This window comes from Gasterosteus aculeatus, chromosome 20 (genome assembly GCF_964276395.1).
Source record: "Gasterosteus aculeatus chromosome 20, fGasAcu3.hap1.1, whole genome shotgun sequence".
Taxonomy (NCBI): domain Eukaryota; kingdom Metazoa; phylum Chordata; class Actinopteri; order Perciformes; family Gasterosteidae; genus Gasterosteus; species Gasterosteus aculeatus.
In genome coordinates this window covers 16,888,111-16,901,057 of record NC_135707.1, presented here as the reverse complement: position 1 = coordinate 16,901,057, position 12,947 = coordinate 16,888,111, and the positions used below count along the sequence as shown (strand labels likewise).

Sequence of the window (12,947 nt, the reverse complement as noted above, 5' to 3'; positions counted from 1 at the left end):
ACTTGTATTTTCCTTGACTTCTTTTTCTCCTCCCCATCAACTTCTGTCCTTTTCCTACGCGGCCTCCATCCTCCTCCTAAACTTAAACTCTCCTTTCCATAAACCCTCCAGATGCTCCTGTCCCTTTCCCCCCGGTGACTCCCTTCTACTCCTTCCTGCCTCAGTGATGGCCTCTTCACCCCCTTTTTCCTTTCCACCACCTGCTCCTCCCCTCCTCTTTATCTTCTCTTCAATTGTTGTGCTTTTTCTTTTCTTTCCGCTCAACTTCCTCCTATCGCTATTTCTTTCTGACATTTTCTCGTCCAGTGTGGACTCGTTGTTGCTCCTCCACATCTCGCCTCGAGCAACTGGAAGAGTCTTAATCAGCCCCCCCCTCTTCGCCTGAATGCAACCCCACATATCCAAATAAAATATAGCTAGAGATATGACAATGTAACTATTACAGTGTGATATGACATGAACACCTTTTTATCAACCCCATAAGGATGCAAACGACAGCCTGTTTAAAATTGTCACAGCTATTCTTTATTGAAACCAACCGGTCGCTCCAGTATATGACTGCACGGACGAAGGTAGTTCGATCAGTCAGTCGGCTCTACATACAGCATGGTACACGTTGTCACACACACACAACATTAGCATTACCCGGGGAGTAATGCTTTGATAACGAGACATTTAGTTTTAATATGGCTTGATTGAAGCAGTCCAACGGTGTGTGATGCCCCGGCTGGATGTGTCGATCCAGACCAGCGGCGGGTGGGGATATGAACCGCGGGGGGCCGAGGGGGGGGAGGGGGGGGGGTCCTCTCCAGGGGCCAAGAATCAAACTCTGACCTCCTGTCACCAGCTCACCCATCCAGCCAGGCGCCCCATTTAAAGGGTCACTTCAACCTTTACCTCCTCGGTACCTAAGTGCTACGTAGCCATGCAGATGGGCTTATTTTGAAGTTGACAGGGCAAACTTGGCAGCGAACGGGTACATTTAGCAGACGCAGGGCAGCATTAGCCTTCGTTTCTTGTTAAAGTGCAATATTCACTCTGCTTTTCGCTCTCCGCAAATCCCCAAAAAGGGAAATATCTGCCTCCTACTCGGCTAAATGCTGCACCGTGGTCACCAACTATCTCTAACTTGATCTGCTGCTGATTCACACAGAGCAGCGGCTGCACAGCGGCTGTTTAAAGCTTTGTTGCAGAAAACAAATGCTTACCGGCTTCTAAAATTAAGCACACGAGCGCATTGAGAGCGAAGCCAAACAAGAAACCACAACAGCAGACCGTTTGGAGAATTTGCAGCGTCGGGGGAAAATGCTCTGTGGTTATTACTAGCGACCCCTTTTACATTGATCCTTGTTAAAATAAAACTACTGACTATAGCAGCTCAAAGTAAACGTCCACAGGTGTCCACAGAGCTCGCTGTCACTTTTTATTCTACATTCAAACAACTGCTTGAATAAGGGGAAACGCATGAAGGATTTGACACCATGGATGGAAAATCACGGATGAAGAATGTTTAAAAACCTGTTATTGCCGTTTTTTATTTGTGGTCAACTCTGCCAGAAAGATGACAAGCTCAAATCTATTGTCCTTCGTTGTATCAACACCTTTGAAAACCTGGAGGAATAAAACCCAAACTATCTGCATGGTTCAATAAGACCAAATCTAAATAGTTTTTTTGTTACTTGAGTGAGCCGACCCAAATCACATCTACTCTATATGCACCACAGTCTTATCATAGAAATCATATTGCCATTACGAGCGCTTGCAGCAAGCTTAATGCGCCGGACCAAAGCGAACAATACAGACACATCTTGGTCCATTCTTGTACCCGAGGTTTCTAAACTCGCCGTATTCCATTCTGCCGGTTTGGTATTCTGACTGTCTCTCCATCACCTGCTTCACCGAGGACATTCACGTCCCCTTAGCACAATCATGATCAGAACGCTCAGCTTCACACATCCAAGTGTCCCATTCATTTGGCCGACTCTGTTCTTCACCTCCACAGCAGATTAAAACAAGGTGAAAATAAATTTCCACTAGTGCAAAAATAAGATCTCTCTTTGAGAGCAGTAAGAAAAGAAATATTAACAAAAAATATATATATATATACATTTGACACATAAGGTAGAAAGAATAATAAAGTGGCACTGATAACAAATTATATCACAATTAAAAACTGTTGCAGACTATTTTCACACCATTTTAGTGAGTAAGAACTAAGGCTGAGTGGTTGCTGACAAACTGGTTACCTTTTGATCGGGAACCACAACATTAAAGTTTGGGGCTGTAGGAGAAAATGATTGCTGTGTTAAATGTGCTGCAGGTCCTCGAGGTGGAATGACCTTGATATTTCAAAACAAAGAAGGCATTGAACTGACTGCTGACTCCATCTGGTGGTCAAATATACAAAGTGCAGCACTTTACCCAAATCAAAAAGCACCAACTTATCCAATAACAAAGTGCCAGCAAATCATCATTAAGAAGAGAGGAGTAAGGAGTATAAGTGGTAAATGCAACACGCACAAATCTGCCCCTCTGACTTCTATTTCCTAGGACTAGGAGTGCATCTATGGACACACACACACGTCCTGTTTTGATGCAGATTCTTGCCACACACAGCAGCATAAAGGAAATAACGGGAGGATCTGTCCCGACTAAAGAATGAACTGGCGCCCGGCGTCCTCCGAGTTCCCTCTCCAGCACACGCACGGTTAACAGCCGAGACTCGGCAGCTGTCCCTTTCAGCCACATGATCGATCTCCACCTGTTCCCGCGGGGTTTGTGCGTTAAGACACGTGTCGGAGTGGTGATTAGTTGCATCGTTTCGTAGGCAAGTGCAGTGCCACCTGCCGCGTGTTTTGCACCACTCCTCCGTCGTCGCCGCGCTTTCCCACCAGACGTATTCCCCGCGTTCGCCTTTCACGCCGGCTTCTGCATCCCAGGACGAGACGAATAAGGCAAAGAGAAGCTGCCACGGGAGTGAGGCAGACCACACGCACTGGCACGTGTCTTTTAGAGGCTCAGTTTGTTTGCTCTGCGTGTCCATCGGGAGGGTTTATTGTTGTGGCTGCTGGAGGCGCCGGAACAGTTACTTTCGGCTGTGAGCGCTGCTCTCTGGCGACTCGATTCTCCCAGCCGGCCCGACGCAGTTCTCTCTCCTCCCGTCGGTCTCGACCCCGTCAGCAGATTGCGACGGCCCTCCGGGTCAAACCTCCAGGTCGGGAATCTGCTCGTCCTTGAGCTGCACGTCGTTGTCGGAGCCCGTGCCCACGTCCGAGTCAAAGAGCGACTGGTCAGAGTCGGGGGAGTGCGCGCGTGCCTGCGTGTGTCCGGCTGAGTGGATGCTGGCGTCGCTGTCGTCCAGAGTGTCGGTCCGGGAGAAGAGGCCTGTGGGGGAGACGCCGCCGCCGCTGCTGCTGCACTCACTGTCTCCGTCGTAGTAGAGATCCTCCACCTCCACGAACCACTCGGGCCAGAACCTCCTCCGCATCCGGTCGCAGAACATGGCCAGGTTGATGAGCTCCCCTGCAAAGACATCACAGCAGGTTTCACATTCACTGACAACATGAGTCTGATACAGACTTAATTCTTTTTCGTCAGAAAGTACGAATCAAAACAACAACAGAGAACCTTCATTTGTGAAATTACAAGCGCAGATTTTGCTATCTGGAAAGATATGAGTCTCAAGTGTGTCCTTCTCTGTGCAAGAGGTGAGAGCAACAATGAGCGGCTGTGTCACCAGCACTGCATTGCAGTGAAATGTGACTGCCATCTAGTGGTGGGAACAGAGAATACATCGAGGACAAACTAGACCACGATGTAAACTGTGCGTGTAGACATTGTGAGTCCTTCACTGATCCACTGACCTTTGATGAGTTGCTCTGGTCGGGTCCCAGGCAGCGTCCACATAGCTTGGGCTAGATGCCCAAACACAGTAGCATCTAATGTCGATATTTTAGAGCCCATAAAGTACTTCTTGTCTCCTACAGAACAAAGAGTATCCACATTATTGAAAGTCAAATGCACAGAAAGAGGTTTTGTAACAAGCATGGAAATAAACAAGCTAATGTTGGTTACTTTGCAATAATAACCCTTGATAGTCGTGTATCCATCAAGTTTACGCGTTCATTTTAATTACTTATCAATACTTTTAATTTGACAATGAATGATGATTCTTTGGTTGATGCTATTTGGTGTTAGTTTGAAGTTGGTTGTACTTGTTGTATTTGTGTTTTCATGTGTTGTTCGTGTAAAAAAAGGGTAAATAATAATATTAATAATAGCAAACTATTTCAACAGTTAATCCAGTAATTGTGGCCTTTGAATTAAATATGCTGCAATACACTTATACGCTTAATACACATATTTCCACTATGAGCTGGCAGACAAGAGCTTTTCGACTCACACTTCTGGTGCTCGAGTCTGTAAAACATTGCTTGAGAAGATGAGTGCTTCATCTCTCAGAAAATCTGTTTTCCGTTTTACAACAAAGGGTCGTTTATTGAAATGGGACAAACAGATCAATGCAAATCGCTTTTCTTTCCACTCTTTGTTTCCATCTGAAGGGTGATATTATGTCTCTGTGGCTGGCATCCTGGTCTTCTCTTTCATACCTCACTAAGTGCAAACACAAAGGCAGACTCAGATGTATTTGGTTTTCACCCACACAAATAATCTGTGTTATATTTTTCTGCGAGGAAAAAAAATACACGCTCCTTAAATCCAGGACAGATATTTAGTGTTTTGTTATAAAACATGCCCCGAATATATCTTTATTCTGAAATAATTGGCCAGGCTCCATTAGTCATCATTACTAATGCTTCATTAGGCCACATTCCCAACAAACCAAAGACATTTTAGAGTATTCCCATCTTTTAGAAACAGAATGTATACTGTAATATCTGTCTAAATATCTAAAATCTGGGTACTTTGAAGTGAGATTATACAACAGAGGTTTGGCTAATCCCTGCTCATACATCGGATGAGGTAAAAACATTCTAATGGCAAATGTTTGGAGGCATTTACGCAACGTGTATCCAGTCGCACACTCGCAGCGCTTCACCCACCCAACAGTGTGGCCAGCGTCCTCAGGTCCTTCTCCATCAGCGCGTAGACCTCCTCCTTAGAGAAGCGGCCGATGCCGTGGCCGTACATCTCCCTGCGCACCATGCTGCCGTTCAGGCGGCTCAGCAGCCACTTCAGCGTGTCGCTCAGGGGGCCGCTCATCGCCAGGAGCTTCTGAGTTTCCTCCAGGTTGTCCACCCACTGACAGTAGGCGATCGTCCTGAAACACAAAAGGGTGTTCAGTGTTCGCTTTGTTTGAGTAAAGCAACTCTTGAAAGCATTTTAAAAAGGCAAGCCTGGGCAGCTACATAAGCCATGAGATCTGTCTCACAGCAGTAGACAGATCATGTCTCTATGTGCAAACAAGCCTCTAAGTCTCTTACTTCTTATCGACATCTCCTCTTTTGTGACTGCAGATTTAATGAAGTAAGCCAATAAGAGACGGACGTTTTTACCCGCAGTTGGCTAGTTAATACACTAAATGCCCCGTGTAAGGCTTTCTGATATTTAGCACAACCCATGTGGACTCTGCTCTCTGTTGATTCTTTTCCCAGCCAAGCTGCTTAAACACTAACAAGATTAAGCTGCTATATCCTTGCACACTTGCTCTTTCTCGCACCATCTCATTGGAGAATACGGACCGAGCTTCTCTCACAGCTCGTCTGACAGCCTGGAAGCCTCATGCCATAGTTGTCCTGGTCTGCGGTCTTCTGGATCACTCTAGAGAGGAGTAGTCGCTCGATGGAAATCGAATTAAAGCATCTGACCCACATCGCATCTGGAGGGGTGAGTGTCCAGAGTGGCTTAATTACCACTAGCTGCTGTCCAAAGAGAACAAACAGCCCTTTGTTTCAAGATTTTTAAAACCCCGTCTCAGTAGGTTAAAACATCACAACAATATTTAGCCTTTATTTTTGGGGGGAAGGAAATATTTTTGGTGGATTTATTACTTAACAGCTGCCTCATAAACCACGAGAGAACACAGTCTATGGCTCTTAAAAATGCAAGACAATAATTACATTACAGGTTTTTGGAAATATAGTTGTCTGTCTTAACTACAATCTCTCACAAACAAATACGTTAGAGAGTAAGTGAAAGCTTACTGGCAGATAAATCATCAACCACAGTGGCCACAGTTTCCTGTTATCTGTCATAGCAGCATCGACCACAAAGTGGGAAACGTTGTGTATGAGCTCACCACCAACCACTGACGCTGGCCAGCTGCTCTGTAGCCCTTCAATTAGCAAGGCAGACCCCCCCGGTGCCCTTCCCTGACATAAATAATTCAACCAATAGGTCTATATGTGGGTCTATTCATGGCAAAGGGCGAGAAAAGACAGCAAACCGGAGACGCAGGTAGATGTCGGTTACATGCATGACCTTTGAAAATCTTAAAGAAATGTCATGGAATTCCATTTTTTCAGCACACAAAAGGTGCAATGCTATAAATGATCCCCGATTACAACACGCTGAACTGTGTTACACATGTTACATCCTCATTTACACTCGGTTTTTGCAAATGAGACCCTTAAATGGTATGAATAAGATCCGCCGATTCCGTTCAAAATGTACCGTGATATTATTAAATAAAGGTGAATAGGGCACATCACTGTGGATCAAACAGTGTGTGTGTGTGTGTGTGTGTGTGTGTGTGTGTGTGTGTGTGTGTGTGTGTGTGTGTGTGTGGGTGTGGGTGTGTGTGTGTGTCTGTGTGTGTGTGTGTGTGTGTGTGTGTGTGTGTGTGTGTGTGTGTGTGTGTGTGTGTGTGTGTGGGTGTGTGTGTGTGTTAGGGATGGGGAGGGCAGTGAACAATGGATAGCACTTTTAGCTAATGGAAAACCCTCTGAGCCCCTGTGGAGGCCGTGTGAGGAATGCTAAACAATTTCCTAGCAGCAGCTTGTTGGTCACCCAGAGGTCCTGCAGTGACTCACCACAGCAAAGGATGGCTGATACCACCGTGCTGGTGGTGAGGAGAGCGTCTCTCTGGCCGCCTCCGTCCTCGACACAAAACGTGCATCGAGTTACAGAAAAGTCTGATGTATTCTGACTAAACGTTGCTTCATAGTTTTGATCCACGAGAGCAATCATGACTTTAGTTTCTTCCCGGTTCCCATAGACACAGTTGTGACTAGTACGACACAATGCACTCTCTCCGTACGAGCTCCCTACCAGTACAGGTGTTCCTCGACCATTTTGGTGATGGCTCGGGACACGGCTCTCTCCTGCGGGGTGAGGTTATTGTTGAGGTTGACGCCCAGCTTCTCCTCCAGGAAGTCCACGATGAACTCTGACCCTGACGCCTGCTCGTGGTTGTACTCGATCCAGGGCATCTTACCCTGCGGCGACAGCTTTCCATCAAAGTAGTTCTGCAGAGAGAAACGATATGTAGAATTCAACATGCATGCCCTTTACAAAAAGAGACTGGCACGCTACGTTTAACGCTACAGGATCTTACACAATAAGTCAATCTTACACGTCCAAGTCTACTCAAGTCGTGTTCAATCTTCGGAGACACTCTGTTAAGGCCTGGAGGTGTGTTTACCGAGCAGAAGTCTACTGTAATTCGCTTTCTATAACTTTTCCTGTACTATAACCTTAAACCAATGTCTGGCCTGCTGCACACACTTTGACCTCAGTGGTTTGATATGTGACTCTAAAACAAGAAAACAGGCAAAAATCTTTCTTGGTATTAATACAGGGAGATGATATCTACAAGTAATGTAGATAACATTTGCTGTGACCACATTTCTTTAACAGCCGTTAATTGCAACAGAGGAGATACTTATCATGAATTAAAAGCATGGTAACTTTCTTACAGGATATGTATTTTGGTGCAACGCCACAAAAGATCTACTTTTTTTTTTTTTTTACATTTCCACGTGACAGCTACGGAAGCTTCATCTACAGAAAAAAAGGGGTGGAAGGCTGTTTGATGAGCAGGTGATCTCTGGGAAGTGTAGTGCAGAAACACCACAACAAAGAGCACGGAGCCGCTCCGTCTCTGCTGAGCTTCACCTGGTAGGGCAGGTCCATCATGCGCAGGTACGTCTCTATTTTGAGGCAGAAAGGCGAGAGGCTGGGCACGCCGTTCTTTGGCCTGGAGAACTGATGGAGGATGATGGCGTCTTTAGAGTCCAGCTCCTGCTCCTTCCTACACGGATGGAGAAAACATTACCAAGTCAACAGAGTTGTTTGCACTATCCCGTTTAAGTATTTGCTCCTGGAAGTCCGCGACATGCTTATTGTCTTAAAAACAAATTGAGTATGATTATTTCTTTTAACAGTGAGGATTATGCAACTTTCCAGTTAAATCAAGGTGAAAACATTGTTTCAAACACTACCATTTGTTTTTGTTTTTTAGCAAACACTAGTATATTTCAATTTAAATTCCATGGTGTTGTTCTGAAATAAAAAATACCTTAAGGTGACAATAATATTTGGATATTGAAACATTTTGGATTCACAATAAGCACAGTTCAAAATCACGTTGCTCCAAAGCTTTCCGTCTTACGCTGTGGGAATCTTCTTGGGATGTTTTGTTGTCAGAAGTCTCTCTGAGAGCGACTGGTGTTGCTACTTGTTTTTTTTGGTCAGCCAGTGCTGTGAGATGAATAGCAAACAGCAGTCAGCATCTGCACGGGGAGACTAGCACTTCAATGTCAGGCTCTGACAATCCCTCCTGGGAGGAAAGTGCCACACCTGTAGATTATTATAGCAGCAAATCCCCGTGTCCCTGATCACCCACCAACATGTATTTTTATTTTCAGGGACCGAGGAGGCTTCACTTCATTAACTTTCAAAGGAAAGCTTTGGGCAGACCTACATTCTGTTGTCCTGGTTGAACTCCAGGAATAATTAAATCCATTCTGTTGATCTGTAATGTTCAATTCAATTACAGGTTGTTTTATATAATAAACCAACATGTCAATATTGACACTTTATTTCTCATCACATGTAAATGAGCTCCCACGTTCACTTATTTACGCTTAGTTAAGGTGATATGACCGCAGGAACCAAGCTCATATTTCCTGTTTTTAGCGCAGGGGGTCTACTGAAAGTGAGGAAAGGTTTTGAAAATCAGATCTGATTTGATGTGGAAAATACTGTTGATACTGATCTTCTGTGTGACGTATTACCACTTAGCTGGTTGGCATAAAAAACGTATTTTCAAATCGAAATGATTGACTGACCGAGTCATCCCACTGTTGTAAGCAAACACACTGCTGGACATTTTCCGTCCCACCTGCCTGCCGTTTGAACACATAATCATCTCTTCTGCTGAGATTCCTCTGGCAGGGTTCACTGGACAGCTGTGGATCAGCTGTTCCCGTAGGACTTCTGCCAATATGCATGTGTTAAGATGTCGGTGTATTGCTGTATTATTATCACCAGGCCAATAACGCACTTGTTAGATTCAGATCTAATGGGACCGTGTCTTGTTTGGAATTCCAAAATGTTTTTAAATGATTTGAGATCAGATAAAAACAACAAATATGATGTGATTTATTTAATTTTATATAGCAATGTTACATAACACATCACCATTTACGCTTATAGCGCAACATTCAAGCAGCTGGCAAACGCTACAGTAAGCTTATATTGCTATGACATTATTACTTGAACGTAAAGTTAATTGGATGAGAGTACGTTTAAGGATATAAATTTACCAACACCATTAGTCAGCTACTATATCACTGCGTTAGACTTTGCTGTACAGCATAAACGGCCATTACGGAGGCTCATTTTTAGGGGGTTGACTTCCCTGATGGTAAATCTACAGGTACAGTGATATTAATGGATTGGATCATGGTAATACCTCTTTGGTTAACAGAATGCAATACAACCTGCTAAAGCCACTATAATTACCACAAAGTAAACAACTGAAAAAACACTCTCTTTGGGTTGTAACATGAATAGGTAACATCTGATTTATTTCTCTGTTGGGCACTAAACCGCCCCGTATAACCCTGTTGTGTTATACTCTTCAAGCTTTGTACAAAAATGCACTACTGATGCCTTTGTTTGTGATGAACTTTTAGTCAAATATACATTGATCAGTCGTTTTAGGAATGTGTTTGTTGATCGATGTAGATGCAGCTTCTCGTGCTGTTGGATTACATCACATTTTGCCCTTCTGCCATTTGGAATATTCACTGAAGGGCTGCGTTAGTTTTAGCCAGGTGCACATCACAAATATGCACAATCTAAGGCCCATGGTGCCTGAACGGGTCGCTGTCCACTCTCGCGTGGTGCTGAAACAAGTCCGAGTCTCGGAGGTCGCTGTCCACGGTCACGTGGTGCTGAAACCATTGCAGCTCTCATCTTTTATGTTCTCTCGTGGCCACTTTAAACGCGGCTGCTTGGGCAGCTACTTTAAGAGCTCTCTCCGAACATTAAGGGAATAAAGGCGGACTGGTGCCAAGCACACACACACGTCACGTGGCAGGAACAGACGATGCCGGCGGAGCCTCAGCAGCACCCACGTGACCATTCAACGCCAGCGTGTTCTGCTCCGAATACAAGGTTACACAGATTATGTGGCGGGAGGGTGGGGGCAGATACACCCTGTAACAGTGGCCTGGTGGTGTATTTATTAGTCACTGTAGGGAAATAATCCCCCACACTCCCATTGACAGGCACGAACTCCCTGCACTAACCACAACCAAAGGTCGAAATGACAGCGCCCGAGAAGCGCTTCGTTTATTCACGCTCAGAAGCCGACGAAGCGAGCACGGGAGAGCGGGAACAAGAGCAGAAACGTGACTCGTTTATTATTTATTTGTTTTGTTTTTTCCTCTTTCCTCTCCCTATCCATCTAGCGTCGTGTCCTTGGAAGGAGGAAAACACGGGGCGGCTGAAACCTCAGCAACCACCGCGAGATGTGCCCGTGAATGGCGCCCTATGGGAGGACTCCCATCTCCATTCACGGTGTCATCCCGCCCCGCATGGGGCCAATGACACCCACACATGCGAGCACGGCTGCAGGCTGCAGGACTGACAGAGCCGCACAGTGACGGCGGTGATGTAGAGACGAGGCGTGCCGCGCGTCCTTACCTAATGGCGAGCAGCTCGTGCAGGAGGTAGGCTGCGGCGGCCAGCAGGGCCCCCCCGGTGATGTACAGGGTCTTCTTCCACCAGGAGTCCGAGCCCAGAGCCGACATGATGCCGCCGTAGTCCTGTAAAGGGACGGCGATGATGTAGCCATACAGAGACTGCTGCTGCTCGGAGCCACACAGCCCGAGGGGCAGGCTGTGATTCCGCCCGAGTTCAACCACACACGGCCGGGAAGAGGCGAAGCCAGCAGCCCAGTACATCCTCCCAGATCCCGGTTACAGCCACCCGGTTCCCTCCCTGCTGTGGTCCCCGCTAGGCTTCATCTAAACGCCCGGCGGGTTGTCCGCGGCATGGCGGCGGAGAGGGGCTGAAAGCTCTCCAGAACAATCAGAAGGTGTAAACATCTCGGCTCGCCCTCCCCACGATGATGCTCTGCGCCCCCTCCGCTTTCCTCTGCAGGGTTTAGAAAGTCCCGTCAAGCTAATAGGATTAACATCTCCACTTCCGGTTATGTGTTTCAAAACAAAATATCACTGTTGGGGATGTTATTTTGATGATTTGTATTGTAGTGTTGTTGTAATGAGAATGAACAATTGAACATTCTTTTAAAGTAATCATGACTGCAACAAAACAAACTTCATTGTCATTTGAATTAAAACATATTTCCTCATTCGTTTTGTTCAAAAAATGTCAGACGCTTCCAACTGCTGGATACAATCCACCCCGCAAAGGTATATATTTAGTATCACATTAGAAGTTCCTCACATCTGAGAAGCTGGAACCGGAACATCTTGGGTAGTGTTTGCTTTGTTCCCCTTTAACAACCAGTGTTTCAGCTCTAAATGTAATTTGATTCAAACTGATTGAGAAACTGGTTATTTATTCTAGCTGACATTCGGAGCTGCATTATTTTCCAGAACGTTCTACATTTTATTGGTCATATTCACCAAGTGTTTTATATCAATTTAATACTCAATTTTTCTGTATCGGTGGGTATTAACACACACTGGAATATTTAAGCATTAAAGCTATTTTTCACCACAGCAATTAAATAGGTATGAATACAGTTCAACAAAGAGCTACTAAAATAAGTTACGAATATGTTTCATCAAAGAAACGAGGTAACTCTTATTTTCGCGACGAACTCCAGCAGCATCCGGTGGTAACTTGTGTCACTATGGTAACTTGATGCAGCCGGTCCCCAGCGTCTCCAGCGGAGGACTCACCTCGCCCAGTCGAGTCGACAGTTTTTTCAAACGTTAATGTAAACACGTCAAACAAATACGGTTTAATAGAAGGTCGACTCACTCTGAGACAACCTCGGAAGTGTGAGAAGACACTCATCTTGACGGAGAACTCCACCGGTTGCACTTTGAATCTGGTTGCTGACCATCCCGAGCCGCTTCCAGAAAAGACGATTTGGTAAAGAGGTTATGTGGCCGATGAGGCCGATCAATTTCCCCGCTACTTCCGGTCAACGGGTGGCCAATCCGTCCGGGTCTGGAACAGCACAGGATGAACTAACGACGTGCGTTGTAATCCCGAAGCTCTGTGATGCACTTTAAAAAGTCCTCCCTGCAGCCATTGGCTGCTGCAAATTAGGCGCGCACTCCCGCGGATTTAGGGAGCGCGCGTTGGTGCAGGTTTGTTTGTTATTGTGGTCAGCTGAGCCTCTCTGATAACCCGTGTAACCCGGCTAAATGTCACAGTGCTCGAGGTTCTCTTACATTCGCATTCACTATCAATACATCCGTGTTTCATTATTAGTGTGGTATTCGTTTCAATAAGTTACATCCCTTGGTTTGCTGGCTCCGCCATGCAGTCGGTTTTGT

General features: G+C 45.6%; 1 protein-coding gene across 2 annotated transcripts; it reads right to left on the bottom strand.

The window, feature by feature from the left end:
* Positions 1–502: 502 nt before the first annotated feature.
* On the bottom strand, positions 503–12,731 carry faxcb (failed axon connections homolog, metaxin like GST domain containing b). 2 transcript variants are annotated; one of them, XM_078095443.1, is made up of 7 exons: positions 12,424–12,731; positions 11,116–11,237; positions 8,077–8,212; positions 7,231–7,427; positions 5,064–5,281; positions 3,864–3,980; positions 503–3,522 (listed from the first exon to the last, which is right to left on the bottom strand). In XM_078095443.1, the coding sequence occupies exons 1-7, from the start codon at positions 12,457–12,459 to the stop codon at positions 3,203–3,205; spliced, it is 1,146 nt and encodes a 381-aa protein (XP_077951569.1). In that variant the 5' UTR covers positions 12,460–12,731; the 3' UTR covers positions 503–3,202. The 2 variants fall into 2 exon arrangements, with proteins under 2 accessions (XP_077951569.1, XP_040021910.1); XM_040165976.2 differs by lacking the exon at positions 12,424–12,731 and having other exon boundaries at positions 11,116–11,699.
* Positions 12,732–12,947: the final 216 nt, after the last annotated feature.